Source organism: Erythrolamprus reginae, chromosome 11 (assembly GCF_031021105.1).
Source record: "Erythrolamprus reginae isolate rEryReg1 chromosome 11, rEryReg1.hap1, whole genome shotgun sequence".
Lineage (NCBI taxonomy): Eukaryota > Metazoa > Chordata > Lepidosauria > Squamata > Dipsadidae > Erythrolamprus > Erythrolamprus reginae.
Window position 1 is genome coordinate 1,810,232 of NC_091960.1, and position 27,717 is coordinate 1,837,948.

At 48.6% G+C, this 27,717-nt stretch overlaps 1 protein-coding gene across 1 annotated transcript; it reads right to left on the reverse strand.

Annotated features, from left to right (window-relative positions):
• Nucleotides 1–481: 481 nt before the first annotated feature.
• SYMPK (symplekin scaffold protein) lies at nucleotides 482–27,217 on the reverse strand. Its single transcript, XM_070764302.1, has 27 exons — nucleotides 26,993–27,217; nucleotides 24,963–25,134; nucleotides 24,423–24,488; nucleotides 23,503–23,556; nucleotides 22,828–22,901; nucleotides 22,122–22,248; nucleotides 21,046–21,295; nucleotides 19,866–20,036; nucleotides 19,000–19,239; nucleotides 18,142–18,296; nucleotides 16,693–16,843; nucleotides 15,629–15,836; nucleotides 14,612–14,762; nucleotides 14,213–14,448; nucleotides 12,898–12,979; nucleotides 11,604–11,717; nucleotides 10,434–10,581; nucleotides 8,876–9,036; nucleotides 8,672–8,780; nucleotides 8,472–8,572; nucleotides 7,672–7,762; nucleotides 7,337–7,438; nucleotides 5,828–6,015; nucleotides 5,173–5,349; nucleotides 4,061–4,201; nucleotides 1,613–1,921; nucleotides 482–769 (listed from the first exon to the last, which is right to left on the reverse strand). Exons 2-27 carry the CDS (start codon nucleotides 25,074–25,076, stop codon nucleotides 560–562), a joined length of 3,930 nt encoding a protein of 1,309 aa, XP_070620403.1. The 5' UTR covers nucleotides 25,077–25,134; nucleotides 26,993–27,217; the 3' UTR covers nucleotides 482–559.
• Between the last annotated feature and the right edge of the window lie 500 nt (nucleotides 27,218–27,717).

A 27,717-nucleotide genomic window follows, 5' to 3' on the forward strand; every position in this document is an offset into this window, starting at 1 on the left:
TGCCTTTTTTTTGTGTCTCCGGGCCCCTAATCACCCTTGTGGCTCTTCTCTGCGCTTTCCTTTTTTACACTGGGAACCAAAACCGGGTGCTGGATTCCAGGTGTGGCCTTAACTAAGGTTTTGTAAAGCAATATTAATACTTTCCGTGATTTTAATGCTGTGCCTGGATTGCATTCGCTTTTTACTGTATTTTCAGCCAGGTTTCACCCAATCTCTAGTTGCATCTTTGGGGTTTTCCTGCCTCTGTGTAAAACCTTGCTTTTTAAAAAAAAATTCCTGTGGTTGGATAGTCCGTCAAGATTTCAATTCGTAGCCCGCTGAGGAATTCTGGCCGTCGAAGTCCACACAAAGTGGTCAAGTGGGCCAAAAGCATTAATCCTCCTCCCCTCCCCTTCTGCCTGCAAGGAAGGAGAGTCTTCCCCATTGCTGGTAGAGAGAGAAAACGGCTGAGCCCTCCAGAAAACACACCAGGACCAGCCAGGAGAGTTGTGCAGCTTTATTGAGAAAGCAGAGACCCCCCATTTCCCGTCCTCCCCCTCCCACCCACCCGTCCCCCCCATTAGCTTTCCATCTTCTCCTCTTCCTCCGTGCCAGGCTTGGAGGGCGCTGCCGGGGGCTCCTCCAAAGGGCTGGCTGACCGGGCCTCAGCGGCTGGGCTCTCCTTGGCCGGCTCCTCCGGGGCCGGGCTGGGCTGGGCTGGGGCAGGGGCCTTGCTGGAGGAGCCCTCGTCTGAGCTGCTGCCACTGCCCCCTTCCTTGCTGAGCAGCTCCTGCGGGGAAAGGGGGACACGACGCCCGTCAGAGTCAAAATCGGACATGGGGAAAAACCTTTGGGAGCCAAGCAGAGAATTTGAGACAACTGGGCTTTTTAACCCTAGAGGGGTCCAAGGAAGTAACCAGGTTTTTGGTCGGGAAAGGTTGCCATGGTGACACCTAGGATTGGAGTCAAAGGGGCAACTGTTTTTACCAAAAAAGCCCCCAATTCTTTCCTTCCTTCCCTTTTCCTTCCTTTCTTTTTCTTCCTTCCTCCCTTTTCTTTCTTTCCTTCGTTCCTTCCCCTCCCCTTGCTTCTGTCTTCTCTGTCTTTCTTTCCTTTCTGTCTCCTTCCTTTTCTTTCTCTTTCCTTCCTTCCCTTCCCCTTACTTCTGTCTTCTGTCTTTCTCTTTCTTTCCTTCCTTCCCTTCCTCTTGCTTCTGTCTTCTCTTTCTCTTTCTTTCCTTTCTCTCTCCTTCCTTCCTTTTTCTTCCTTCCTCCCTCCCTTTTCTTTCTTTCCTTCGTTCCTTCCCCTCCCCTTGCTTGTCTTCTCTGTCTTTTTCTTTCCTTTCTGTCTCCTTCCTTCCTTTCTTTTTCTTCCTTTTCTTTCTTTCCTTCCTTCCTTCCCTTTACTTCTGTCTTCTGTCTTTCTCTCTTTCACTTTCTTTCTTTCCTTCCTGTCCTTCCCTTTCCCTTCCTTCCTTTCTCTTCCTTCCTTCCTTCTTCCCCTTGCTTCTTTCTCTTCCCTGTATTGACTTTTTATCTTGTAAGCCACCCCGAGTCACCTGGAGAAAGGCGGCCTAGAATGCTGACAAAACCAACCCACCCATCCATTGCCAAACCCAAAGCGAAGGGGCTACCTTGGTGGCCCAGGCTCCTTCCAAGCTGGAGTCCAGCAGGGAGCTCTGCCCCGCGAAGCTCTCCTCCTCCTCCTGCATGCTGATGAAGATGGTGGGGGTCTCGGCTTCGGGCACATCTTCGGGGAGGTCCACCAACTCCTCAGCCGGGGGAGGGGTGGGGGGCCCAGCCGGGCGAGGGGGCTGCGGCTGCTGCTGCTTGAGCTTCTGCTCCTCCTCCAGCTGCCTCTTCAGGGCCTTCTCCTGGGCCAGGCGCAGGGCGATCATGTCCTGGGACACCCGAGGCAGCAGGGGCTGGGGCTCCGCTTCTTCCTGGGGAATCCAGCAGATTTGGTTTTGAAGATCCACACTAACAAAGCTCCTTCGGGCAGTGTTCCCCAACCTTGGCCACTTGAAGATATCTGGACTTCAACTCCCAGAATTCCCCAGCCAGCGGATGCTAAAATATTCACCTCCATTCACCCGGGGCAAGATAGCATCATTTACCGGCCCCTGCCGGCAAAGCCATGTTTTCATGGCCTTTCATAAGGCCAGGAGGGTGCCGGTCCTGCGGATCTCTGGGGGGAGTTGATTCCATAGAACTGGGGCTGCCACAGAGAAGGCCCTCATGCGGAGCCGCCAGCTGACATTGTCTAGCCAAAGGGACCATGAGAAGACCAATTCTAGGAGCCCTAACTGGCCGCTGGGAGATAAATTTTGGTGGTCTGCAGAAAAATGACTTTCATTTCTTTTTGTATTGCAGTAAATACTATTTATATATATATATTTTTAAAAATCGTATTAGTTGGTCTGCAGGATTTAACATGATGAATTTAGTGGTCTCCGAGGTCCGAAAAGTTGGTGACCCCTGCTTTAGATGATGGGGAGCTTTAGGGGGATCAGCCATTCGGGTCATTGAAGAGCACCGGTGGGGCTGCTTAGAATGGAATTGCAGGTGGTCCTCGACTTACGAAAGTTCGTTTAGTGACCGCTTATAAAGTTACAGAGGCCGCTGCAGCAGGCCCCCTGGGTCACGTGATCAAAACTCAGGCGCTTGGCGGTTGCGGAATCCCGGTCACGTGATGTGCTTTTACGCCTTGGGGAAGTCCCACTCACTTAACGGCCGTGTGGATTTGATCATTGTGACCGTTTGGTTAACAACCGGAGCGAGAGAGGTGGTAAAATGGGGCAAATGCTTAATTAGCAAATGTCTCACTTAGTAACATAAATTTGGAGCGCAATTATAGTAGTTAAAAGTCGAGGACTGCCTGTCTGGCCAGAATAATTCTGCCCACGGACAGGGTCCTCCTTTCCCTCTCAAGGTTGACTCAGCCTTCCATCCTTGGGTGGGCAAAATGAGGACCCAGATCTCTCTCTCTCTCTCTCTCTCTCTCTCTCTCTCTCTCTCTCTCTCTCTCTCTCTCTCTATCTATCTATCTATCTATCTATCTATCTATCTATCTATCTATCTCTAACATCCATCCATCCATCCTTCCATCTATCTATCATGCCGCCCAACTCCAGAAGGACTTTGGGTGGCTTCCAGTAAAAACAATTTAAGATACTTAATTAAAAACCCCTAATAACACATACATGCACTTTTGTTGGCGACAAGAGGCTGACTCTGTAAACAGGTTTAGAGGGGGATGTAATTACTTAAATGGCAGGAAAAATATACAGAACAGAAACTGGACTTCAAGGGTAAGAAATCCTTTTCTAAGCCTGTTCTGGTAATTCTTTAGCTAAATGGAAAGTAGAATCCTTTAAACTCCAGAAAGGCAACATGAGAAAATATTACTTCATTGAAAGAGTAGTAGATCCTTGGAACAAACTTCCAGCAGACGTGGTTGGTAAATCCACAGTAACTGAATTTAAACATGCCTGGGATAAACATAGATCCATTGTAAGATGAAATACAGGAAATAGTATAAGGGCAGACTAGATGGACCATGAGGTCTTTTTCTGCCGTCAATCTTCTATGTTTCTAAGCTAAATCCCATCTTAAAAAAAAAACTGTTTCTGTTCTTTGTCAAAATTTGGCTCTCAAACCAAAACCAAACTGGAAGGCAAAACTGAGATTTCTCTCTTAGCAGTAGCAATAGCATTTAGACTTATATACCGCTTCACGGGGCTTTGACATCCCTCTCTAAGCAGCTTACAGAGAGTCTGCCTCTTGCCCCCAACCATCTGGGTCCTCATTTGACCCACCTCGGAAGGGTGGAAGGCTGAGTCAACCTGGAGCCCACTGAGATTCGATCTGCTAAACCGCTGGCAGCCGGTGATCAAACAGATGTAGCCTGCAATGCTGCATTCTCTAACCACTGCACCACCGAGGCTCTTTTCCTGGGGCAGTTCCCCAACAATGCCCCCTTCCCTCTCTGCCCTCCTAATGCCAAACCCTTGCCCTCTGCTGTTGCCATTCAGTACAATCCATGTGCAATGACTCCCCCCCTCCGTCCTGGTAGCGCTGACCTCCCTCTCTCTCCTCAGGGTCTTCGTCCTGGGTGGAGCAGGGCCCCTCCCTTCTTCCAGGGGCTGAAGGTCTTTGCCTTCCGTTTCCTGCTTGGTGGTGGCTTCCAGAATGACCATGGTGGAATTGGGGACGTGGGCTTGCTGGAGGCGAGAAAGATACTGTGTCAAATGGCAGGACTTGAAGGCAGCAAAATGAAGGTTAGTTACTTATCCAAGACTCCGGAACACAAATGCAAAATTATTCTGACTTTGGCTTTTCAACTAACATCTGGTCCTAGATCCATTTTTGCTGAACACCTAATTTCCACACCCCTGTCTTATGCCCAAAGACATTTACCCATGTAGTAGGGTGTGTGTGTGTTACTACTACTGCCCTTGCCATCTTTCCTATTACCTTTTCCTATTGTTATCTATGATTATCACTTTGTTGTTTTGTGTGAATACCGAGAGCTTCTGCACCGGACACAAGTTCATTGTGTTATTGGTGAAATCACACTTGGCCAATAATTCCAACTCTAATTCTGATCCAGTTCTCTCAGTGACTTCATTTGAGGAGATATACCGTATTTTTCGGAGTATAAGATGCACCCTTTCCCTCCCTAAAAGAGGCTGATAATTAGGGTGCGTCTTATACTCTGAATGTAGCTTTTTTTTCTAGCCGTAACTAGCTGCTAACGATCTTCCCAGCTCTTACCCTGCAGGCTCTTTCATTGTTACTCTCTGCAAAGAATGTTTTCCAAGCCCTAAGTCTTGGCAGGGTTTGTTTCATTTCTCTGCTCGCTCCAAATGTTTCCTTCCAGGTGCTAATGATTTTCCCAGCTCTTACTGGCTTGCAAACTCTTTCATTGTTACTCTCTCTGAATAAAGTTTTTTTTTAAATCCCTAATCTGGGGATAAAATAATGCGCTGAAGCTGATCAGACTAATAATGTGCTGAAACTGACCAGACCGGTAAGCAGATTCTTTCCTTATTTTCCTCCCCCAAAACTCAGATGCGTCTTATACTCCGAAAAATACGGTACTTTGAAGCCCATGGGGCAAATGGCCTCCCAGGTGCACAGGGGAGCACTCTGGATTTTTACTTGGTCTTGGTCATACAGGCGATGCCCCTACCTGATGGGGGGTGAAGGAGCGGACATGAGCCAGCAGAGGTTCTCTCAGCTCTGGGCACTTTTCAAAGACGGCACTGAGCTGCTGTGGGGGTAACTGGAGGATGACCTGGAAGGACTGGGGCTTGGTGCGCTGGCAGCACTTGATGAAGCCCTCCCAGACTTTGGGGTACTTCCACACCTGGGGGGGAGGAAGCAGAGTTCAAGAGTGTGGCTGAGCAACTCCATCCTTCCTTCCTTCCTTCCATCCTTTCCTTCCATCCATCCATCTCTCCCTCCCTCCCTCCCTCCATCCATCCATCCAATGCATTAATTCACCCAATTCATTCATCAAATGTATTAAAAAATAAAACCATATAAACAGTACAGCATTATAAAAATGCAAAATACAACGGCTAAAAGATGGGGTGGGGAGGAGTAAGAGGAGTGGAGGGGAAGGTGGGATCTTTAAGGCGGCTCCAACATGAGGCCCCCCCTTTGGAGCCCCAAGCCACCAGATCTTTGGGCTCTTAGCAGAGGGGGCTGCTAAGGTGAAGTGGTGACGTGTACGTGTGCTCGCCCCCGTGGCTCTGAGTGCTAGTGGAGTCCAGCGCAATTCTGCCACTGCCCTGCGTGTCCACATGTGATTTTGCTACCTTCCCTGCCCCCCGCCGACCCACCTGCTTCGAGATGAGGCGCGAGAGGATATTCATGACAAAGCCGCACAGCCGGGGGTACATGGTCAGTGACTGGATGACCGTCCGCATGAGGAGCATGGGCAGCGGGTTCTGCTCCATCAGCTGCTGCATCACCACCGCCAGCACCTCCGAGGTGTAGACGTTGTGCTCCGCAAAGCACAGGTTGGTCGCTGCAGGCAGAGAAATCGAAGAACGTGAGGAAAGGAAGGATGGAAAAAGGGGGCCGCCAGGCATCTCGCAAACGGTCAATTGATTCCTAAGTGGACAGATCGATTTCACAGAAGTTTGATTGGCTTGGAGTTATATGGTGTTGTTTAAGTGTTCCCTATATTTATTTATTTTGAGCAGTATATTATTCTGGTATGTGTCAAGCTTGGGACGTCAGAAAACCAGACAAATGAATACGAAGGTTTACGGCAAACTCGAGCTCTGGACAAGAACCTGAGTGGCCCAAGGAAATCGGTGTAAATAAGAGCCCGAGGGATTCAAGGTGGGCTGGTCTCGTGTGGGCACGAAGCGACTTGAGACTGATGGCTTGTTTGACTCTTCCCTCCCTTGGGCTCAGCCTCCTCACCTGCAGTGCCATTCCGCAAATCTTCAGTTGTGATAAGAATTCCGGCCTCTTCAATTGAGATAAATTTGTCTGGAGTGGTATAGGTTTCCTGCCAGAGTAGGGGATTGGACAAGACCTCCAACTCTGTTATTCAAGGTTGATTCAGCCTCCCATCCTTCGAGGTGGGTCAAATGAGGACCCAGATTGTTGGGGGCAAGAGGCTGATTCTGTAAACTGCTTAGAGAGAGATGGAAAAGCACTAGGAAGCGGCATATAAGTCTAAGGGCTATTGTGATTGCTAATGATATTCTGAGTTGTAGTTTGTTTGTTTGTTTGTTTGTTTATTGGATTTGTATGCCACCCCTCTCTGTGGACTCGGGGCGGCTAACAACAGGGATAAAAAACAGCATGTAACAATCCAATACTAAAACAACTAAAAAACCCTTATTATAAAACCAAACATACATTATTATTATTATTATTATTATTATTATTTTTTATTTTATTTTATTGGATTTATATGTCGCCCCTCTCCGTAGACTCGGGGCGGCTAACAACAGTGGTAAAAACAACATGCGACAATCCAATACTAAAGCAGCTAAAAACCCTTATTTTAAAACCAATCATACATACAAACATACCATACATAAATTGTAGAGGCCTAAGGGGAAAGAATATCTCAGTTCCCCCATGCCTGACGGCAGAGGTGGATTTTAAGGAGCTTACGAAAGGCGAGGAGGTTGGGGGCTATTCTAATCTCTGGGGGGAGTTGGTTCCAGAGGGCCGTGGCCGCCACAGAGAAGGCTCTTCCCCTGGGTCCCGTCAAACGACATTGTTTAGTTGACAGGACTCAGAGAAGGCCCACCCAGGTGCCCCTTTTAAAGGAACCGAATCCCCCTCCGCAATGAGCGCAACTGGTCTAGAGGAAGGCAGCCAACCTTTGATGATGGACTTCATGTCACACTTGGTGGAGTCGATGTTGTGCAGGGCGATCAACAGCTCTCCGGGATTGAGCGGGGAAACTGTGGAATTCCCTTCCCCTGTTGGAACGACCGCGAGAGGAATGAGCCTGCGGATGTTCTCCGGAGCCCCAGGAAGCAGCCCGCGACCCACGAGAGGATGAAGCTGCCAGGCTCCCTGGCTTGGTTTGAGAGCCCGAGTCCTCCGCCCTCCCTCTGCCACCCCGTCTCCCGACTTCGGCCTTCGCTCCTTGTGGCAGGGGCAACGCAAAACCGAGATCGGGAGTTTGCCGCCGTCGGGATGGGGTTCCTACCATGTTGTGTTCCCAGGAGCCGGTTAAACACTTCCTTCACCACGATGGGATTCAGCTTGATGAGTTTGGGCAGAGCCTGGATCACCTCTTTCTAGAAAGGGATTTGGGGAGGGGGGCGGGAGAGAAGAGAGTGCGGATGGGCCACGCGTGCCCCCCCCTTTTCTCTCGTCTTCAGAGGGCTTTGGCTTCTCCGCTACGTCCTCACGGGACAGAGAAGTCCGGTCCTGCAGGCCAGAGGGCCCTGATTCCCTGCCCAGTGCAATAAGACGCTAGCAGAGATTACAGGAAGTCTTCAACTTACAACAGTTCATTTAGTGACCGTTCAAAGTCACAGCGCCACTGAAAAAAGCAACTTACGACCGTTGTAGCATCCCTGTGATCAAATTTGGATTATTATTATTATTTATTAGATTTGTATGCCGCCCCTCTCCGTAGACTCGGGACGGCTTGCCAACTGATTCATATTTATGACGGTGGCAGCATCACCTTTTTCTGACCTTCGGACAAGCCAACCTGGACGATGGAATTCCTTAACAACTCTGCGGACTTCAACTCCCAGAATCCCCCAGCCAACTGCAGCCATTTCCCTGACAACTGTGGCACAAAAGGGCCATAAAACGAAGCAACATTTCTTGGACAAATGTTCCACTTGGCTGCAAAAACCCGGGGCTCCGTTGTGGCCGTTAAGTCAAGGCCAGCCTGTAATGCCCCCCAAGGTACATAAGAACTTTTGCATTCTGAGTCTTATTTTAACTTAGATTTCACTAAAAATGTCCCAGCAGGGAGAAGGCAGAAGATACCTTTTCCAAGCCGTTGAGAACTGGGATGAGGAATCGGACATCCGGGAGCCTCTTGTTGTAGAGATCTCGAACTCGCTTCACCAGCTCCGGAGACGGAGGGACTGCAGAGGGGAAAAAACCGTGGGCCTTTGAGTAGAGGCCGCAGAGGTCAAGTGGCCAGGAGTCCCCCACACCTCAAGATCCACCTGGCAAAGCCGTACCTTTATCGGTCAGACTGTGGAGGCAACGGGTCACCAGCGTCTCGGCTCCCTTGGGACAGTTCTTCACCAGCTTCAGCAGCTCCTGGGAATTCATGCCCATCCCGCGGATCTGGGAATTGGGGAGAGTGAGCAGTGGGGAAGGAGGAGGACAGGAGGGCCGGTTTGGCCCAGGGGGAGAGAGAGGAGGGGTCTCTGCGGCCTCACCGGCTGCTCGATCACTCGGAGGATGGTGCGCTTGATGTCCGCAATGGCCTCTGTGTAGACCGAGGCCAACTCGTGGATCAGCTTGTGGTTCTGGGGAAGGAGGGCCAAGTAGAGGTAGAGGCAGTGCTTGATGGTCTCCTCAGTCCAGGGGGCGGCCACCTCTGCAAGGGGAAGGAAGGTGGACAAGGAAAAGGCTAAATAGCCAGGCCTGGGGAGGGAGGGAGGCTGTCGGGAAACGCTCATAGCAGAAAAATTCGATTCAATTCAATTTATTAGATTTGTATGCCACCCTTCTCCAAAGACTTGGGGCGGCTCACAACAGTAATAAAAACAATATTCCAGCGAAAAGAAATCTAATATTAAGAAGCACATAAAACCCTATCATATTTAAAAAAGCAAACAACATATACATACCCAAACATAATTTTTTTTTTTAAAGCCTGGGGGAAAGGTCTCTCAACTCCCCCATGCCTGGCGGTATAGATGGGTCTTGAGTAATTTACGAAAGACAAGGAGGGTGGGGGCCGTTCTAATCTCCGGGGGGAGTTGATTCCAGAGGGCCGGGGCCGCCACAGAGAAGGCTCTTCCCCTGGGACCTGCCAAATGACATTGTTTTGTCAGCAGGACCCGGAGAAGGCCAACTCTGTGGGACCTTATCGGTCGCTGGGATTCGTGCGGTAGCAGGTGTTTCCGGAGGTACTCTGGGGGAGGCGGTGTCAAATGCACCATCAGCCTAGAATTGTTACGTCCCCACAAATGGTCCAAATCCAACCCTTCTTTAATTCCGCCGACCTGTATTTGGGCCCCATTTTATGGTCCACAGAACTGAAGAGGGGTTGGATTTAAAAAACTATTCATGGGAATGTGATGGTTCTAGGCCACAGGTGCCACAGGTGGAGCGATATCTGCTGGCACGCAAGCCGTTGCCTTAGCTCAGCTCCAATGTGCAGGTGTGTGCCACCCAGATGTTTTTGGGCTCACACAGAGACTCCGGGAGGGCGATTTTGGCTTCCAGAGAGCTTCCAGGGAAATCTTTGGAGCCTGGGGAGGGTAAAACACGAGCCTACTGGGTCCACCAGAAGTTGGGAAAGAGTCCATTTCCGGCCTCCAGGAGGTGCGGGGAAGCTGTTTTCGCCCTCCCCAGGCATTGAATTATGGGTGCAGGCACTCGCACATATGCACGATAGCATGCGCACACGCTCTTTCGGCACCGGGGGGGGGGGGGGGAGGAAAGGTTTGCCATGACTGTTCTAGGCTCACGGCACACTTAACTCTGCCCCAGCTCTGGTGGCTTTTCACCTACAACCCCTGTCCGAGTAGCAGTCAGTCTGCGAGTGTGGAATTAGCCCCGAGTCCTTGGGGCAGCTGCAAAAGGTCCATAACTGACCACCTCCTTACGTGCCATACGACTTTCTCTACCTGTGTGGAGGTGGGCAGCATGAGGAGGTTCCTGTAGCATCGGCAGAATGGAATCACTCTCCATGCGTAGACCTGGTCACTTGGGCTTGGAGGCAACCGAGGCCCATTGGAAGATTCCACCTTGTGGGGGCTGAGTTACCTGTATCTTTATCAGCGCCAAAGAGAACCGAAGGGGGGTTGGGGTGGACCAGCAGCTGCAGGTAATTCAGGGCAAATTTCTCCACGTATTCCCGCAGGTGGTCCTTCTCGTACATCCGCTTGATGAAGAGGAGGGCCTGCTGGCGGACCTGGGACGGAAGCACAGATCGCTTTCAAATCCATCAAGATCATTTTATCTCCCAGACCGCCTCCTGCCGCACGAATCCCAGCGACCGATTAGGTCCCACAGAGTGGGCCTTCTCCGGGTCCCGTCGACTAAACAATGTCGGTTGGCGGGCCCCAGGGGAAGAGCCTTCTCTGTGGCGGCCCCAATTCTCTGGAACCAGCTCCCCCCGGAGATTAGAACTGCCCCTACCCTCCTTGCCTTTCGTAAACTCCTTAAAACCCACCTTTGTCGTCAGGCACGGGGGAACTGAAATATCTCCCCTGGGCCTATACAATTTATGTATGGTATGTTTGTATGTATGTCTGTTTAATAATGGGTTTTTTTAAATATTTTAAATTGTAAATTATTAGATTTGTTATAAACTGTTTTTTATTGTGTTGTGAGCCGCCCCGAGTCTACGGAGAGGGGCGGCATACAAATCTAATAAACATAAACATAAACATTTTATTTCTTCTACCTGTCTCATTTATATCTCACTTTTATTTTATTTTGACAAGTAACACAAGGTGGGGAACATGTCCCACACATCTTCCTATTTCCTCCACAACAACAATCCTATGAGGTTGTTAAGTGATTTTTGCCCCCGTTTTATGACCTTACTCTTCCACTGTTTGGTGAACGACTGAAATTGTTAAATTAGTAACATGGCCATAAAGGGGATTCTGGCTTCCCCACTGAGACTCCGCTTGTCCAGACAGCCCAAAAGGTGGTGACGTGACCCTGGGACATTGCAACTGTCATAAATGTGAGTCAGTTGCCAAGCAATTTTGATCACGCGACCACAGGGACGCTACAATGGTCATAAGTGTGAAAAAAGTATCATAAATCAGTTTTTCGTTGCTGCTGTAACTTTGAACAGTCACTAAATGTACTGTTGTTAAGTCGAGGATTACGTGCATGGGAAAATTTAGGATTAATATTGCTAAGAGCTGCACCTGAGATGTTTTGGCCCAAACGTTGACTGTCGGAGGGCAGAAGACTCACCTTGTCCTTCTCGTGAGAGCTGAGGTCCAAGAGAACGTGCAGGTATTCAAACTGCCTGGACGGGCGCTTAAAGATCAGATCGCGGAGGGTGGACATGCCCAGATAGGTCCGGCTCTGCAAAGCAGCACAGAAGAAACCAGGGTGTGTCCCGGTCCGAAGATGGAAGGGGAAAAAAATTCCACGAATATTGTTAGCATGTTGAAAAATATTAATTTCCCCCAACTTATGCTTTTTGTAAGGCCATAAATATTTAGGAGCCTCATTCCAGATAATTGAAATCCAACCTGTGGACTTCAATTCCCAGAATTCCTGAGTCGGCCACCCATAGCTGGCTCAAGAATTCTGGGAATTGAAACCCACAGGTCAAGCCCACCCTTGATGTAGTGAAAAGGTGTGAGATAGGAATATACTACAGGTAGTACTATGGGAGATTTTGGGGAGAGTATCACTGAACGTCTGAAGAAACATGTTAATTTTCTTCCCCCAAAATGACGGGTTTGATTTTTTTTTAAAATCCAAGATTTAAAAAGATTAAGTTTTTAATTAATTTCTCAAATTAAATTAGGTTTTCAAGAGGCTGGACAGCCATTTGTCTGGAATAGTATAGGGTCTCCTGCCATGGGCAAGGGATTGGACTAGAACACTGTTTCCCAACCTTGGCAACTTGAAGATATTTGGACTTCAACTCCCAGAATTCCCCGCTGGGGATTTCTGGGAGTTGAAGTCCAGATACCTGGGATTCTGGGAGTTGAAGTCCAGATACCTTCAAGTTGCCAAGGTTGGGAAACACTGGACTAGAAGACCTCCAAGGTCCCTTTCAACCTTACGATTCCATCATTTGCAGCCCTTCAGACCGTGTGTGTGTGTATTGCTGTCCCTTTCTTCTCAACCCAGTGCTCCCCCGATGTCACCCTGAAACTCAATGCCCATCATCCCCAGCCAGCACTGCCATGGAAGCTCTGAGGCATCAGTTGCGATGAATGAGAACTTCGGCTTGGGAGTGGCAGTCCCAATGAGAGCCTCGGTGGCGCAGTGGTTAGAGTGCATTACTGCCAGCTACTTCTGCTGACCACCGTCTGCCAGCAGTTTGGCAGATCGAATCTCAGGAGGCTCCAGGTGGACTCAGCCTTCTGTCCTTCTGAGGTGGGTCAAATGGGGACCCAGATTGTTGGGGGTGGCAATAGGCTGACTTAGAGAGGGCTGTAAAGCACTATCTACAAATCTAAATTCGAAATGCTAAACATTTGAAGGGACTTTCAGCTGGGTGAGTCGGCTGATGGTCTTGGAGACGCACCTCGTCTTCACAATACTTGCGTATGACTTCCAGGGCGCTCTCCGTGATCAGGGGGGCTTCGAGGACCACCTTGGTGAAGATCCTGCAAGAGACACAATGGGAGCAGCCAACCCAAAGAGCGAACCCTCAGGAGGAGACCAAAACAAGTCATATTTCCACTGGAACAAATGAGCTGCACCATTTCCAAGCCAGCAAAACTCGATTGCAAACTTTTCGATTCAAACAGAGGAAGCGGGTCTTAAAATTATTTCTATGGATAACCATTCTGACCAGGAGCCCTGTCAAAACCAGTTGCAGAAGACATGTCATCAGAAGTGATGGGGCAACCTGATGCCCTGTCGTCAAACAATTCTTGCCCCTTCAAAACAATTCTAAATCTAGGAAAGCCAGTTGAGTTTTTTGCTGAAGGCTCCAAGCTGGAAAATGGAAGACGCGAGTTCTAGTCCCACCTTAGCCATGAAAGCCAGCTGGGTGATTTTGGGCCAGTCCGTCCCTCTCTCTCAGCCCAACCCACCTTGCAGGGCTGCTGTTGTGGGGAAAACAGGAGGAGGAAGGTGTGTTGGATATATTCGCCATTCTGAGTTACTTGTAAATATAATAAAGGTGTCAGAGTTAATTTTTGAACTTGGGTTGGAAGCACGGAGGGATACCAGCCACTGGACAGTCGCCTTAATAAAGACACAACAGGAGGAGGTGTTTCTTCAGAAGACTTTTACTTCTTCTTAGTATCAAAACTATTAACTCTATACTATATAACAGACCACCTAACAAAACTATTACACTAGATCAGTTTTTCACAACCTTGGCCACTTGAAGATATCTGGACTTCAACTCCCAGAATTCCCCAGCCAGCATTTGCTGGCTGGGGAATTCTGGGAGTTGAAGTCCAAATATCTCCAAGTGGCCAAGGTTGGCAAACACTGCACTAGATGAACATTATCACAGTCCAACCAACCAGCCACAGGACCACTACTAAACCACACTAAACCACCCAGAATAACCGACAACCAAACCACACCTATGCAAAGTTGCATTACAATATATACAAGTATTGACCAATCAGGTTGTAGAACAAATTGCATTCCTTCTGCCTTCATAGTAATGACAGCATTTCCACTGTACTTGGAATATCACCTCCGGTTTTAAATCCTGACAAATACAATAAACAAACTCAGCTGGTTCTTACGTCGGTCCCCAAATCTACAACCTGAATGATTTGCTTGGTGGCAGCTGTAATTTAAGACTACCACCAGTAGCAAGGAAGTAAAAACATGCCCCCACTGCCCCACCACCATCCAGGGGCCCAAGGACTCACCCGTCCTTCTGGTCGGGCTTCTCCTGCAGGCCGGAGAGGAGGCCGATGAGACACTTGTCGTAGTTGTTGAGGGAGCCGGTGGGGTAGTGGCTCAGGTAGGCGTTGTACTCCTGGTAGAGCCAGGCAAAGGCCAGGTCCAGCCGGTTGCGGATGTCCTCCAGGACGAAGGCCAAGATCTCCTGCTTCAGCGGGACCTCAAACTGGGTCACCAGAGAGGAGAGGATCTTCACCCGGTCCTGTGGCGGGAAAGTCGGAGCTGAGGCCAGGAGAGTCCATCAACCTAGCCCCTTCTACTGACCTCAGCCCGGCCCTGCAGAGGGTCTTTGTGTGTGTGCGTGTTTTCACTTGAACGGAGCTTTGCACACGAGCAAACCGTGGGTTGGGGGACCCCTGACTTACGTGGGCCGCCCCACTGTAAGCCACGGCCTTCTCGGAGCGCAGGATCCGTTTGACCGCTGCCAGTTTGAGCTTCTCCTTCTGGGCGTCCGCGAGAGGCTTGATGACGTCGCACAGGCGGAAGATCTTCTTGCGGCCACTGGCCCCCACCAGCCTGGAAGACCAGCACAGCAAGGTCGGTGTTTGAGGGGGGGCAGGGCCTGGCGGGGGAGAGGGAGGAGGGGGCGTCTCCCAAATGTGGGTTCCCCCCCCCCTGTTGGTAAGGTAGTCATACAACTGTTTGTTTAGTGAAGCATTTGACGTTACGACGGCACGGAAACAAAAGGCTTAGGACCGTTTCTCACACTTATGACCACTCTGGCATCCCCAATGTCAGGGGTGGGTCAAAATTTGGGTGCTTGGTGAACGACTCGCCTTTATGACAGTGGCCGTGTCCCGGGACGATGTGATCCCCTTTGGTGGGGGAGGGAGATTCACGGAACTGCCCGGTTACTTAATTTAACTGGTGATTCGCTTAACAATTGTGCCAAGAAAGGTTGTAAAATTGGACCAAATTCACTTCGCAAATTTCCCAACTGGCATTTTGGGCTCAGTTGTGGTCATAAGTCGAGGACTACCTGTATGGGCAAAAATCCATCCATCCATCCATCCACCCATATCCAATTTCTATAGCTACCCACCGTTAAGCAACGACTCTGGGCTGCTTATAATTCTAAAACTATGAGGACAGTTAAAGCATCCCCAAAGACGGCACGTGGCCGGTTATCCCCAAGGCCCAGAGGGAGGGGGGGCGCTAAGCACATCCAGAGCCACAGGCCTGGGAGCCCAGACGGGGTGTTAAATCCTTACAAAAAGCCAAGCGGCTTGGGGCCTGCTAATCTCCCACGGCAGGGCCTTCCCCCCCCATGCCCCACGCCAGGCTCTTGTCTCTCGGGAATACCGCCAACCGTGGTGCTTATTGCCAAATCTCTCATATCTCACCCCGCGGGGCCACCACCGAGCGTTTCTGCTGGTGCTCACCTTGGCTGGCTGGAAGGGATGATGGGTTCCGGGCGCCGCTTGGCCTGCGGGGCCTCCGTGGAAGGAGAAGCCGGGCTTGCAGCTCCCACCACGGAGATGGCCTGGCCGAGGTTAAGGGTGGAAAGGCGCCGCTTGATCAAGACGCCTTCTGGCTTCGGTATCTTCTCTCCTTTGATGGCCTCCTTGACCTGTTTGATCTGCTCCACTCCTGCCAGGAAAAAAAAAGTGAGCGTTAACAGCCGTCACTCAACAGCCGACCGGTGGCAACCCCTGTCACATTAAGGCAGTGCTTCTCAAATAGTTGGGGGACGGGCCTCCAATGAGACGGGCTGTGGAGCGATGCCGGGGGGGGGGGGGGCATGAAACGGGGCATGTGCTTTTTTTGCTGCACTGAACAATAGCACTAAGCACAGAGCAGGAGATGTGAAGTGCAGATGACAAACCCTTAAGAGACACCATGGAAAAACTGGACAGGGATGAAAAGAGAGGAGGAGAGAGACGGAGATCATGAGACAAACGTCAGTCTCCTGAAAGCTAAGAGGAGGAAATAGGGCAAAGAAGCGTATGTAGCGCTTGGCTTCCCTGTGACTACGGTGGGAGACGAGGGAAGACCGAGATGTTTACTGGGTCTAAAAATGTTGGCAGTGGACAGCATGAAGCCAAATAAATTAGGGCCTCACTTAAACCACACTGATAAGCCACTTGAGATTTTTCAGCGAAAACGTGCTAAATATTGCAAACAATCGTCCCGGCAGAGAGTTGGGGGGGCAAAAAACGTTTACTTCTTCCTAGGGGGTGTAATAGAAAATAATTGAGGAACACTGCATGAAGGGCTTTCTTTCCCAACTTTGGACAGGTGGACTCCAACTCCCAGAATTCCCCAATTGGCATGAAACCTGCCCCCCGGATCACGTGACCTCAGAGCATTGTAACCCTTGTCAACATTGAGTCAGCTGTCAAGCACCCGGATGCAAATGACATTCCCACAGTCATGAACGTGCAAAATGATCACAAGTCACTTGCTTCAGCACCGCTGTAACTTTGAGCAACTGTTCCATCCCTACCTGGCCCCAGACCGCCTGCGGTCATCTGGGTGGCCATCAGTCGCGCCAAGTGCTTGATCTGGACTTCGGTCCCAGCGGACTCCACTGGTGTGTATGTTGCTTGGAAGGACGCTGGCATGTTCTCTGGGAGGTAGACCATGCTGATGAGCACCTGGGATAAGAAGAGGTGGCCTTTATTGTCATTTTCCCATACAGGTAGTCCTTGACTTACAACCAACATTTGTTAAATGGGTTTTGCCCCGTTTTACGGCACTTGCCACAACTGTTAAGTGAATTGGGTCAATTAATGAATTAGTAAACTGGTTGTTAAATGAATCTGGCTTCCCCACTGACTTGTCTTGTCAGAAGGCCCCTGAAGGGGAATTCCAGGAGCTCAGGACACTGCGACTATCATAAATACAGGGCGTCCAGGGGGAAAGCATTTTGGAATCCCCTGATATTTCCCTGTTAAGGCAGAGGTCGTAGATGACGTCATACCAAATGGCTACGCCATGGAGAAATATCGGTAGCTGAGCATGCAAGTTGTTGCCACAGTTATGCTCATTTTTGCTAGACTCTGGCAAGGAGCGTAATCCATTTTTTAAAAAACATGATTATTCCCTGACTTTTAAACATTTTAATACAGTTTGATTTTTTCCTTGATTTATTCCATTTTTTTTTCATGAATTCCCTGATATTTCCCTGATTTCACTGTTTTCCAGGTTTGCTGGGCACCCTATAAATAAGTTTCCAAGGTTTATTTATTTATTTATTTATTGGATTTGTATGCCGCCCCTCTCCGCAGACTCGGGGCAGCTAACAACAGCAATAAAACAATATATAACAAAATCCAATACTAAAAACAGTTAAAAACCCATCATATAAAAACCAAACATACATACAGAGACATACCATGCATAGAATTGTGAAGGCCTAGGGGGAAAGTGTATCTCAGTTCCCCCATGCCTGGCGGCAGAGGTGGGTTTTAAGCAACTTTCGAAAGGCAAGGAGGGTGGGGGCAATTCTAATCTCTGGGGGGAGTTGGTTCCAGAGGGCCGGGGCCGCCACAGAGAAGGCTCTTCCTCTGGGTCCTGCCAAGATGCTCTATGGCACAAAGCTACTACAGAATCTAGCAGCGTAATATAAAGTAGTAGTGTAATCCAGTATATTTAATCTATATTTTAAATTTGCCGTTTCCTCCCAAATTCCATGACTAAAGCGAGAAGCGCCTCAACCCAAAACCAGCAAAGGGGCAAGTGTTGATTCTGGTTTCAGACCAAGATGCTTCGTCCAGCCAGGATGGCTGGCTGGGGAATTCTGGGAGTTGGAGTCCTCAAGCCTTAAAGCTGCCGTGGTCGGAGACCCTCGCTCCAAAGCAGAGTTCTGGGCTTCTTTGACCCCAAGGGGACAGAAAATGCTCCCAGAAAAACCAAGAGGTGGTTTTCCAACTAAATCCCCCCAAATACCCACCAGGTTGGCCACGTTGTCCGGAGTCAAGAGAGGCTGCAGGAACTCGGCGGTGATGTCGATATCTGACTGCGTGCTGATCTGGATGGAGGGTTTGGGGCTGGGCACGACCCCCTGCTCCAGGTCTTTGTCCTCGTCGTCCTCCTCAAGGGGAGGCTCTGCAACCAGGAGGAGGAGGAGGGAACAATCATCATAATCATAACAACAGTAACAGATTTGGAAAGGACCTTGGAGGTCTTCCAGTCAACCCCCCTGCTTAGACAGGAAACCCTACACTACTTCAGACAGATGGTTATCCAACCTCTTAAAAACTTCCAGTGTTGGAGCATTCACAACTTCTGTTCCACTGATCAACCGTTCTAACTGTCAGGAATTTTCTCCTTAGTTCTAAGTTGCTTCTCTCCTTGTTTAGTTTCCACCCGTTGCTTCTTGTTCTACCCCCAGGGGCTTTGGAGAATAAATTGAATACTTCTTCTTTGTGGCCACCCCTGAGATATTGGAACACTGCTATCCTGTCTCCCCTAGTCCTTTTTTTTCCATTAAACTAGCCATGCCCAGTTCCTGCAACCGTTCTTCGTATGTTTTAGCCTCTAGTCCCCTAATTATCTTGGTCGCTCTTCTCTGCACTCTTTCTAGAGTCTCAACATCCTTTTTGCATCATGGCGACCCAAACGGAATGCCGTATTCCAAGCGTGGCCTTATAAATTGGTCTTAACACTTCACGCGATCTTGATTCTCTCCCTCTGTTGATGCAGCCTAGAGGTTGCACCAGGATGAACATCATCAACAGATCTTGGCAAAAGCGAACACCCCCCCCCCCACCTGCAAAGCCTCCCTGCCCTTTCAAAGACCGCTGCTCACCCATCTTCATTTTTTTCGAGGTGGGGTCACTCTCGTCCCGAGGGCGTTTGCGTAACTCCTTCAGGTTAGGCATATTGCGGGTGATTTCAGCCTGCTGGGTGCCCAGGTCCATCAGCAGGGTGGTGATCTGGGCCTGGAACTCGACGGAGGCCGGGTGCTTCAAGACGCTCAGCAGGTGGAGCTTGAGGTTCTTGCGGACGCTGCTCACCTGGGATTTGGCCAGCGTGGGGGGGAGGTTGGCTGACGGGAGGACGGAAGAGGAAGCAGGTGAGGCCCCCAGAAATGGGGAGGAGGCCCCCAGGATTCTCTCCCAGGGGGAATAGGCTGGGGAGGGGGGGGAAACCAGAGGAGGAACTGTTGATAAGGTCCAAAGACGGCCTACAAGAATGGTGGAAGGTCTTAAGCATAAAACGTATCAGGAAAGACTTAATGAAGTCAATCTGTATCATCTGGAGGACAGAAGGAAAAGGGGGGACGTGATCGAAACATTTAAATATGTGAAAGGGTTAAATAGGGTCCAGGAGGGAAGTGTTTTTAATAGGAAAGTGAACGCAAGAACAAGGGGGCACAATCTGAGGTCAGTTGGGGGAAAGATCAGAAGCAACGTGAGAAAATATTATTTATATTATTTAACTGAAAGAGTGGTAGATGCTTGGAACAAACTTCCAGCAGACATGGTTGGTTAACCCACAGTAGCTGAACTTGAACATGGCTGGGATAAACACAGATCCATCCTGATATAAAATACAGGAAATAGTATAAGGGCAGACTAGACGGACCATGAGGTCTTTTTCTGCCCTCAATCTCCTATGTTTCTATGCTTTAATTGTCCTCATAGTTTTAGAATTATAAGCAGCTAATCTTACCGTGCAGCGTCTCGTAGGCCTGGATCACTTCGGACATGAACATCGGCCGCTGTCGGGCGATGGAGGCCAGGGAGCCCAGGGCTGTTGTTAGGTTGATGCTGGAGATGGCTGGGTGGACCATGAACTTCAGAAGTTGCTCCAACGCTGCCTTCCCTTCCTCCCACAGGGCATCTGGGGGTTGGGGGGGGGGAGGGAGAAATCAACTTAGGAATTGGTGCCTGTCGGGCCCCAAGAACCAAGCAAGACCCCTAGTGAGTCCTTAAGCCAGTGATGGCCAACCTTTTCTCCCTCTTGTGCCGAAAGAGCGTGGGTGGGTGCTATCCCATATGCGTGAGTGGCCAGACCCATAATTCAATGCCTGGGGGGGGGGGGGGCTGTTTCCCAACTTTTGGTGGGAACAGTAGGCTCGTGCTTTTATTATTATTATTATTATTAATTAGATTTTTATTTATTTATTTATTTATTTATTCATTCATTCATTCATTCATTCATTCATTCATTCATTCATTCATTCATTCATTCATTCATTGGATTTGTATGCATTCATTCATTCATTCATTCATTCATTCATTCATTCATTCATTCATTTATTGGATTTGTATGCCGCCACTCTCCGGAGACTCGGGGCGGCTAACAGCAACAATAAAGCAGTGTACAATAGTAGTCTGATGTTAGAAACAATTAAAAAACCCATTAATATAAAAACCAGACATACATACATACATACAATGCATAGAATTGTAAAGGCCTAGGGGGAAAGAGGATCTCAATTCCACCATGCCTGATGGCAGAGGTGGGTTTTAAGCAGCTTACAAAAGGCAAGGAGGGTGGGGGCAATTCTAATCTTTGGGGGGAGTTGGTTCCAGAGGGCCGGGGCCGCCACAAAGAAGGCTCTTCCCCTGGGTCCCGCCAAGCGACATTGCTTCATCGATGGGACCCGGAGAAGGCCAACTCTGTGGGACCTAATTGGCTGCTGGGATTCGTGCGGCAGAAGGCGGTCCCGGAGATATTATGGTCCGATGCCATGAAGGGCTTTTTTGCCCTGCCTAGGCTCCAAAGGCTTCCCTGGAGCTGGCGGAAGGTAACACCTCCCTCCCCGACACCCTTGGAGTCCCTTGGGAACCCAAAAGCGGGGATGGCTGTGGAGAGTCCCCGCAACTGCGCCACGGGGGCTCCTTACTGTATTTGATGTAGTTGTGGTCGGTGGGCACCCGGTCGAGGCTGATGTCGTTCTCGTGTCGCTTGGGCACCTCCGATTCCGGCATGCGGGGCGAGAGGGTGATGATCAGCCCCTCCACGAACTTGATGGCGTGAGTGCGGATCCCGTCGTTGTCGGAGTCCAGCAGCTGGATGATCTCGTTGGCCATGGCGGAGACCATCTCCCAGCAGGATTCCTGCATCTCGTTGATCACCCTGGACTTCACCATCCACTGGGCAGCGAAACAAAGGAAGAAAGTCCTTGAGGCCAGTTGGAGGGGCCACAGGTGGAGAAAGGATGCTTGGTGCCACCCTGGGCCCCCGTGACCAACACCCACTCCCCACTCTGAGTTTTTGTGTCCTGTTTACTTGGACCCATCCCTTTCCTCTAGGATGGTGCAAATCTCAGGCTTCACTTTTCATTTCAAGAAGTGAGGAAGATACAGTGGTACCTTTACCTAAGAACGCCGCTACTTACAAACCTTTGTAGATAAGAACCGGGTGTTCAAGATTTTTTTGCCTCTTCTCAAGAACCATTTTTCCACTTACAAACCCGTTCCTCTGAAACTGTAACCGGGAAAGGCAGAGAGAAGCCTCTGTGGGGCCTCTCTAGGAATCTCCTGAGAGGAGACAGGGCTGGAAAAATCTGGGAGAAGCCTCCGTGGGGCCTCTCTAGGAATCTCGTGGGAGGAAACAAGGCCTCCACCTTCCTTGTGGTTTCCCCAATTGCACGCATTATTTGTTTTTACATTGATTCCTATGGGAAAAATTGTTTCTTCTTACAAACTTTTCTACTTAAGAACCTGGTCACGGAACGAATGAAGTTCGTAAGTAGAGGGACCATTGAATTGGGAAAACTCCCAGGCAAATTGGAAGGAAGGGTCAAGTGAGGCTCTAGCTTGGCACCCTTGCACTGCTGCGAGCCTTATCTGACCATTCCCAGGGAAAAGCAAGCAGTAACACAGGCGGGAGACAAAAGTCCCTGACTTCTGTTACTCACAAGCAGTTCTGCTGACGGGTGAGCAGGCAACCTGCTTTGGTCCCTGGGGATCGGCTCACCTGCAGGGCCACCTTATACAGCTGGGTCATGGCCAGGATGGCCTTCTTCACCACGTTGACATTCTCGTCCCTCAGCAGCATGTTCAGGTTGGCGATGAGCTTGAGCAACAGCTCCGTGTCCCGTTTGCTGGAAAGAACAAATGTGAAAACGGGAACGAATCAAAAGAGGACCAGGCAAAAGTCGACGAATGCAGCTGACACAGAAATAAAAGGGAGGTTAAAATGGCCTGTCGCTACCTCGGAAACGCGAGGATCAAAATGGCAAGTTTTCCCGGCTTTTCGAAAATGGCTAACGCAGGGGTCTCCAAGCTTGGTGGCTTTTAACACTTGTGGACTTCAACTCCCAGAATTCCCCAGCCAGCCATGCTAAAAGTCCTCCCTCTGCCTTTTAATCAACTGTTAATGTTGGGTTTTGACTAGATTTGCCTTTACGTTTTGATCAGTGAAGGGCTACCAAAATTTTTACTACCACACTGTGGGCTTATGCATTTTCTTTCAACCTCTTTCAGTGCAAATTAGGTGCTCTGGGGTGGAACTCCATTTTTGCTACCCCACTGCATCGTGTCGCCCCCCACCCCCAGGCAGTAGCCCACCCCTGGTTTTGAAGGTCCATTTTATTGTATTAAATTGTTGGTTTGTACTCTGCCCAGAATTCCTCTGGGCCAGTTTCTAAATATGATAAATGAGAAGGACACTGTGGACTTACCAGGCTTCCTCTATGAACCCAATTACAAATTTTCGCACCTCAACGGATTTATCTGCCTGGAAAGCTATGATTTCCTACAACAGAAAAAGAGAGGGATTTGCGTCCGGGGTTGTTTGGCGTTTCAGTTCTCTTTCCCCTCCAAAAAGAAACATCTCCCATTGTGAGCCAATTTGGAAAAGAGAATAGACAGAAAGGAGGAAGATGAAGGGCTGTTCTAGCAGCCACAATCTTCCCGCCCCTTGATTATTCTGGAAGGGGTTATTCAAATCCAACTGGTTGGCACAAATTAAAAGGGCCTCGGATGTCTCCTAGTCCAGCCCTTGGCCAAGCAGGAGATCCTAAACCACCTGAGACAAAGCGATGTACAATCTCTTCTTAAAAGAGTTCCAACTTAGAACTAAGGAGGAATTTCCTGAGAGTTAGAACAATTAATCCGTGGAACAGCTTGCCTCCAGAAGTTGCAAATGCTCCAACTGGAGGTTTTAAAGATGATGTTGGATAACCATTTATCTGAAGTGGTGTAAGGGGATTGGACTAGAAGACCTCCAAGGTGCCTTCCAACTTTGTTATTCTATTCTAAAACCCTCCAGTGGTGGAGCTTTATGGGCAGGAAGAACCACAAAGGAGATACTGTGAAGAAAAGAAGATTTCTATGAAGATTCCCAGACAACTCACATCCAGGAAGTTATCCAGCAAGGTAGGGTCCTTGTTTATAATCAATTCCTGGACCTAGGAAAAGGGGGAAAGAAAAGAAAACAAAGAAAAGAAAATGTAATATACAGCAAGCAAGAAGAAAAAGCTGGCACACATTATGAAACTATTTTGAGTATTCCTGTGTCCCAGCTACAAGTCACACTGATGTGAGCAAGTGGCCCTTCTGTACAAAGATTGTGAGGAAAGGCCAGGGAGATACTAAGCAATGTCGTTTGGCGGTACCCAGGAGAAGAGCCTTCTCTGTGGCGGCCCCGACCCTCTGGAACCAGCTTCCCCCAGATATCAGAGTTGCCCCCACCCTCCTTGCCTTTCGCATGCTCCTTAAAACCCACCTCTGTCGTCAGGCATGGGGGAATTGAAATTTCCCTTCCCCCTAGGCTTATAGAATTTATACATGGTATGCTTGTATGTATGAGTGGTTCTTTAAATTGGGTTTTTTTTTAGATTGTCTTTTAATATTAGATTTGTTTACAATGTCTTTTTATATTGTTGTTAGCCGCCCCGAGTCTTCGGAGAGGGGCGGCATACAAATCTAATAAATAAATAAACCCCAGAGACCTTAATAATTTGCTGAAAATTAATTCATTTGGTTCACTTCATTTGCAAAAATGGCTCTACCATATAAAATTGCCTATGATTTTAATTCTCTAATACAGCATTTCTCAACTTCTCAACAGCGGGGCGTCTCCAAACTTGTTAACTTGAGTAAGATGTGTGAACTTCAATGCCCAGAATGCTGAATTCAACTCTTAGAATACTGGCTGGGGAATTCTGGGACTTGAAGTCCACAAATCTTAAAGTTGCCAAGTTTCGAGACCTCCGATTTAACTGAAGAAAGCTTGGATTCAAATTCAAGAAAAGGAAAAAGTTACTTCACTCACCTGTTTAAGGATTGTGATTTTAGACTCGTTGACTATTAAGGCAGCTTGATTCAGCAAATCCACAACCTGGTTATTTAAAACGAAACCCAAATTAGTATCAGGAACAAAAAGAAACTCCAGAGAAGTCTATTATATGTATGGAAAACTATCGGGTGTAATAAATCTTAATAATGGATGTAAAAGAGATTGAATGGAAAAAGAGTTTGAATTTTTAAAAATAACATGATTTATTTTCTTGCAAATGTGACACTCCATGATTCGAACAACAAATGGACTGAAGGATCAAAGTTAGAGAAATAGGCAACTATGGTCTCTTTACAACCTGTGGACTTTAACTCCCAAAATTGACTCAGGAATTCTGGGAATTGAAGTCCACAGGTCATAAAAGGGCCATAGTTGCCCAGCTCTGCTATATAAAGAAAGAAGGAAAGAAATTGCAAAGATCGGAACTCCGTTAACTCCCAACTGGTTTTAAGATGATGGCTCCAGACTGAGCTCATATCATGACAACATTCAAGCGTCATCTCCTGGGAGCCTTACTCTCTCCGAGGTGGTCCTGGTGTCAATCTCTGCTGTTTCCTCCCCCGAGAAGAACTGGGAGGCGATGCTCAGCCGTAAAAGGCCAGGGTCTCCCACGCCACTCGTGTTCGCCATGGCTTCCCACCCTCGATCAAGTCAACCACAGACAAAATCCAGCCTAGCAAACCGACACCTAGGAAGAAAACACAGGGCATTTAGGTTAAAAAGCAAGCTAGGAAGAAACTCATGGTCGTTCAAAAGAGAAACTTTAATGGTCCAATCCTGGTGGTAATGTCGAACAGAGTTTCTCAGTCTCAACAAATAGGTATGGATTTCAACTGCAGGAATCCCCCCCCCCCCCCCCCAGACTCCCAGTATTCCCCAGCCAGTTGTGGAATTTGCTGAGGTTGAGAAATACATAGAAACATAGAAGATTGAGGGCAGAAAAAGACCTCATGGTCCATCTAATCTGCCCTGATACTATTTCCTGTATTTTATCTTAGGATAGATCTATGTTTATCTCAGGCCTGTTTAAATTCAGTTACTCTGGATTTACCAACCACGCCTGCTGGAAGTTTGTTCCAAGCATTTACTACTCTTTCAGTCAAATAATATTTTCTCTAATCTTTCCCCCAACTAACCTCAGATTGTGATTCACTTTCCTATTAAAAACACTTCTCTCCTGAACCTTATTTAACCCTTTAACATATTTAAATGTTTCAATCATGTCCCCCCTTTCCCTTCTGTCCTCCAGACTCTACAGATTGAGTTCATGAAGTCTTTCCTGATACGTTTTATGCTTAAGACCTTCCACCATTCTTGTAGCCCGTCTTTGGACCCGTTCAAGTTTGTCAATATCTTTTTGTAGGTGAGGTCTCCAGAACTGAACACAGTATTCCAAATGTGGTCTCACCAGCACTCTATATAGCGGGATCACAATCTCCCTCTTCCTGCTTGTTATGCCTCTAGCTATGCAGCCAAGCATCCTACTTGCTTTTCCTACTGCCCAACCACACTGCTCACTCATTTTGAGACTGTCAGAAATGACTACCCCTCAATCCTTCTCTTCTGAAGTTTTTGCTAACAAAGAACTGCCAATATAATACTGCTCTAAAAAAACAAATTTAACAAATGGGTCTTTATAATTAATTAATTCTATTTCTATGCCGCCCTTGTCCTGAGACCAAGGGCAGCATTACAACAAAGGTAATATAAACATCATATATATTCTCTTTCTTTCATATATCCTTTCCTCTAAGTTCACTTTACCCTTATATATATTACTACATGTCTATTTTTCTTCCTATGTATTTGTGTATTGGACAAATGAATAAATAAAATAAATAAAATGTTAGAAATCTAAGTAAAATTACAATCTAAAAATCCCCATAGTTAAAAGTTAAACAAACACATTCATACATCCTACATTCATTCATTGGGCGGGGCAAGATATTAAAATTTCAATGGCCCCAAACTTATCCCTCAGGAACCGCTCCATCCAATCACTCTGGGTCTTGTGGCAGTGAGTCCCACAGGGCCAGAGGGTGCTCCATGAACCCCTGAAAGGCAGATTGCTTTGGAGGGTGGTTTCCCCTTGTCATACTGCCTGGGGACGATAGGGGCACATGCTGGCTGGGGATGATGGAAGTACACGCTGGCTGGGGATGATGGGGTCAAGTTGGCTGGCTATAAATAATGGGGGTGCTAGAGTGCCTGGAGATGTTGGGGGCACCGGTTAACTGGGGATGGTGGGAAATAGGCTGGCTGGGGATGATGGGATACGAGTCCAACGCTTCTAGGCCAGCCAGAATGCTGGCTGGGGAATTCTGGGAGTTGAAGTCCAAATATCTCCAAGTTGCAAAGCTTGGGAAACACTGTTCTAGGCCAACAGCTGACCCGTCCGAGGGCCGCCATCTCGCCCTATGAGCCCCCCCCTCCAAACGTCCAGTCATCCCAGACCCCCGACTGCCCCCGGGGGGGCTGACACCCCAACGACCCCCTTCCGTTTCCATGACAACTGCTAGGCCTCTTTCAGCGCGGCCTTCCCTTACCAGCAGAGCCGGGCAGCGCCTTTCCTTCGACTCAGTAAAGCGAAAACTAATGTCTTGTCTTTCTGTCCCCCTCCCCAAACCCTCCCTCTTTTATTTATTTTTCAGCCAAGCTTCCGCAAGACCCTCATGTCGGCAAACGCAAATTCCCCTCGCCTTGATGCGCCGCCGCGCATGCGCGAAAAGCAACGCCTCTTGGGTAGCGTAGTTTGCTTCGCCGGCCCCTCCAAAGGCGGGCCCGACTCGCTTCTATCTTTTCATTAGAGGAGAGAGGGAGGGTGAGGCTAAGCGCGCGTCGCAAGGCACCCTGGGTAGAGCAGCTCTGACGATTGAGTGTCGTCACGCGCTCCAACAAGTTCAGGAGGTGCGGCGTGCAAAGGGTTCTGGGAGGCGTAGTTTCCCCACGCGTCGCCGCGGGGAATTCTGGGGAGTCTGGAAGCGCCTCCATTTTATAACATTTCGGGGGAAATTGTGAGGGAAATTGCGCCGCTCTCCTAAGGAGAAGAGGGCGGATTATTTTTCCTCAGGAAAATATTTTTGACAGTTAGGGTTGTCCTTTTTCAAAAATATTGTGCTAAATATAATACAAATATACAAAATATATTTGTATTTTAACCATTCTTTGAATAAGCTAAAATTTACCTAAAAAAAAGAAAAGAAATGTCGGACTCATTTAAACCTATTGCTAACAACTGTCGTGAGAAATTGAAATACAAAAGGAAAAGAAA

Coding starts and splice junctions, on each gene's coding strand:
- SYMPK (XM_070764302.1), bottom strand. CDS start 25,076: ATGGCGAACACGAGTGGCGTGGGAGACCCTGGCCTTTTACGGCTGAGC. Junction 14,449..14,611: donor CTTACAGTGGGGCGGCCCAC/GTAAGTCAGGGG, acceptor TTCCCGCCACAG/GACCGGGTGAAGATCCTCTC. Junction 5,350..5,827: donor CGCGCCTCATCTCGAAGCAG/GTGGGTCGGCGG, acceptor CCTCCCCCCCAG/GTGTGGAAGTACCCCAAAGT.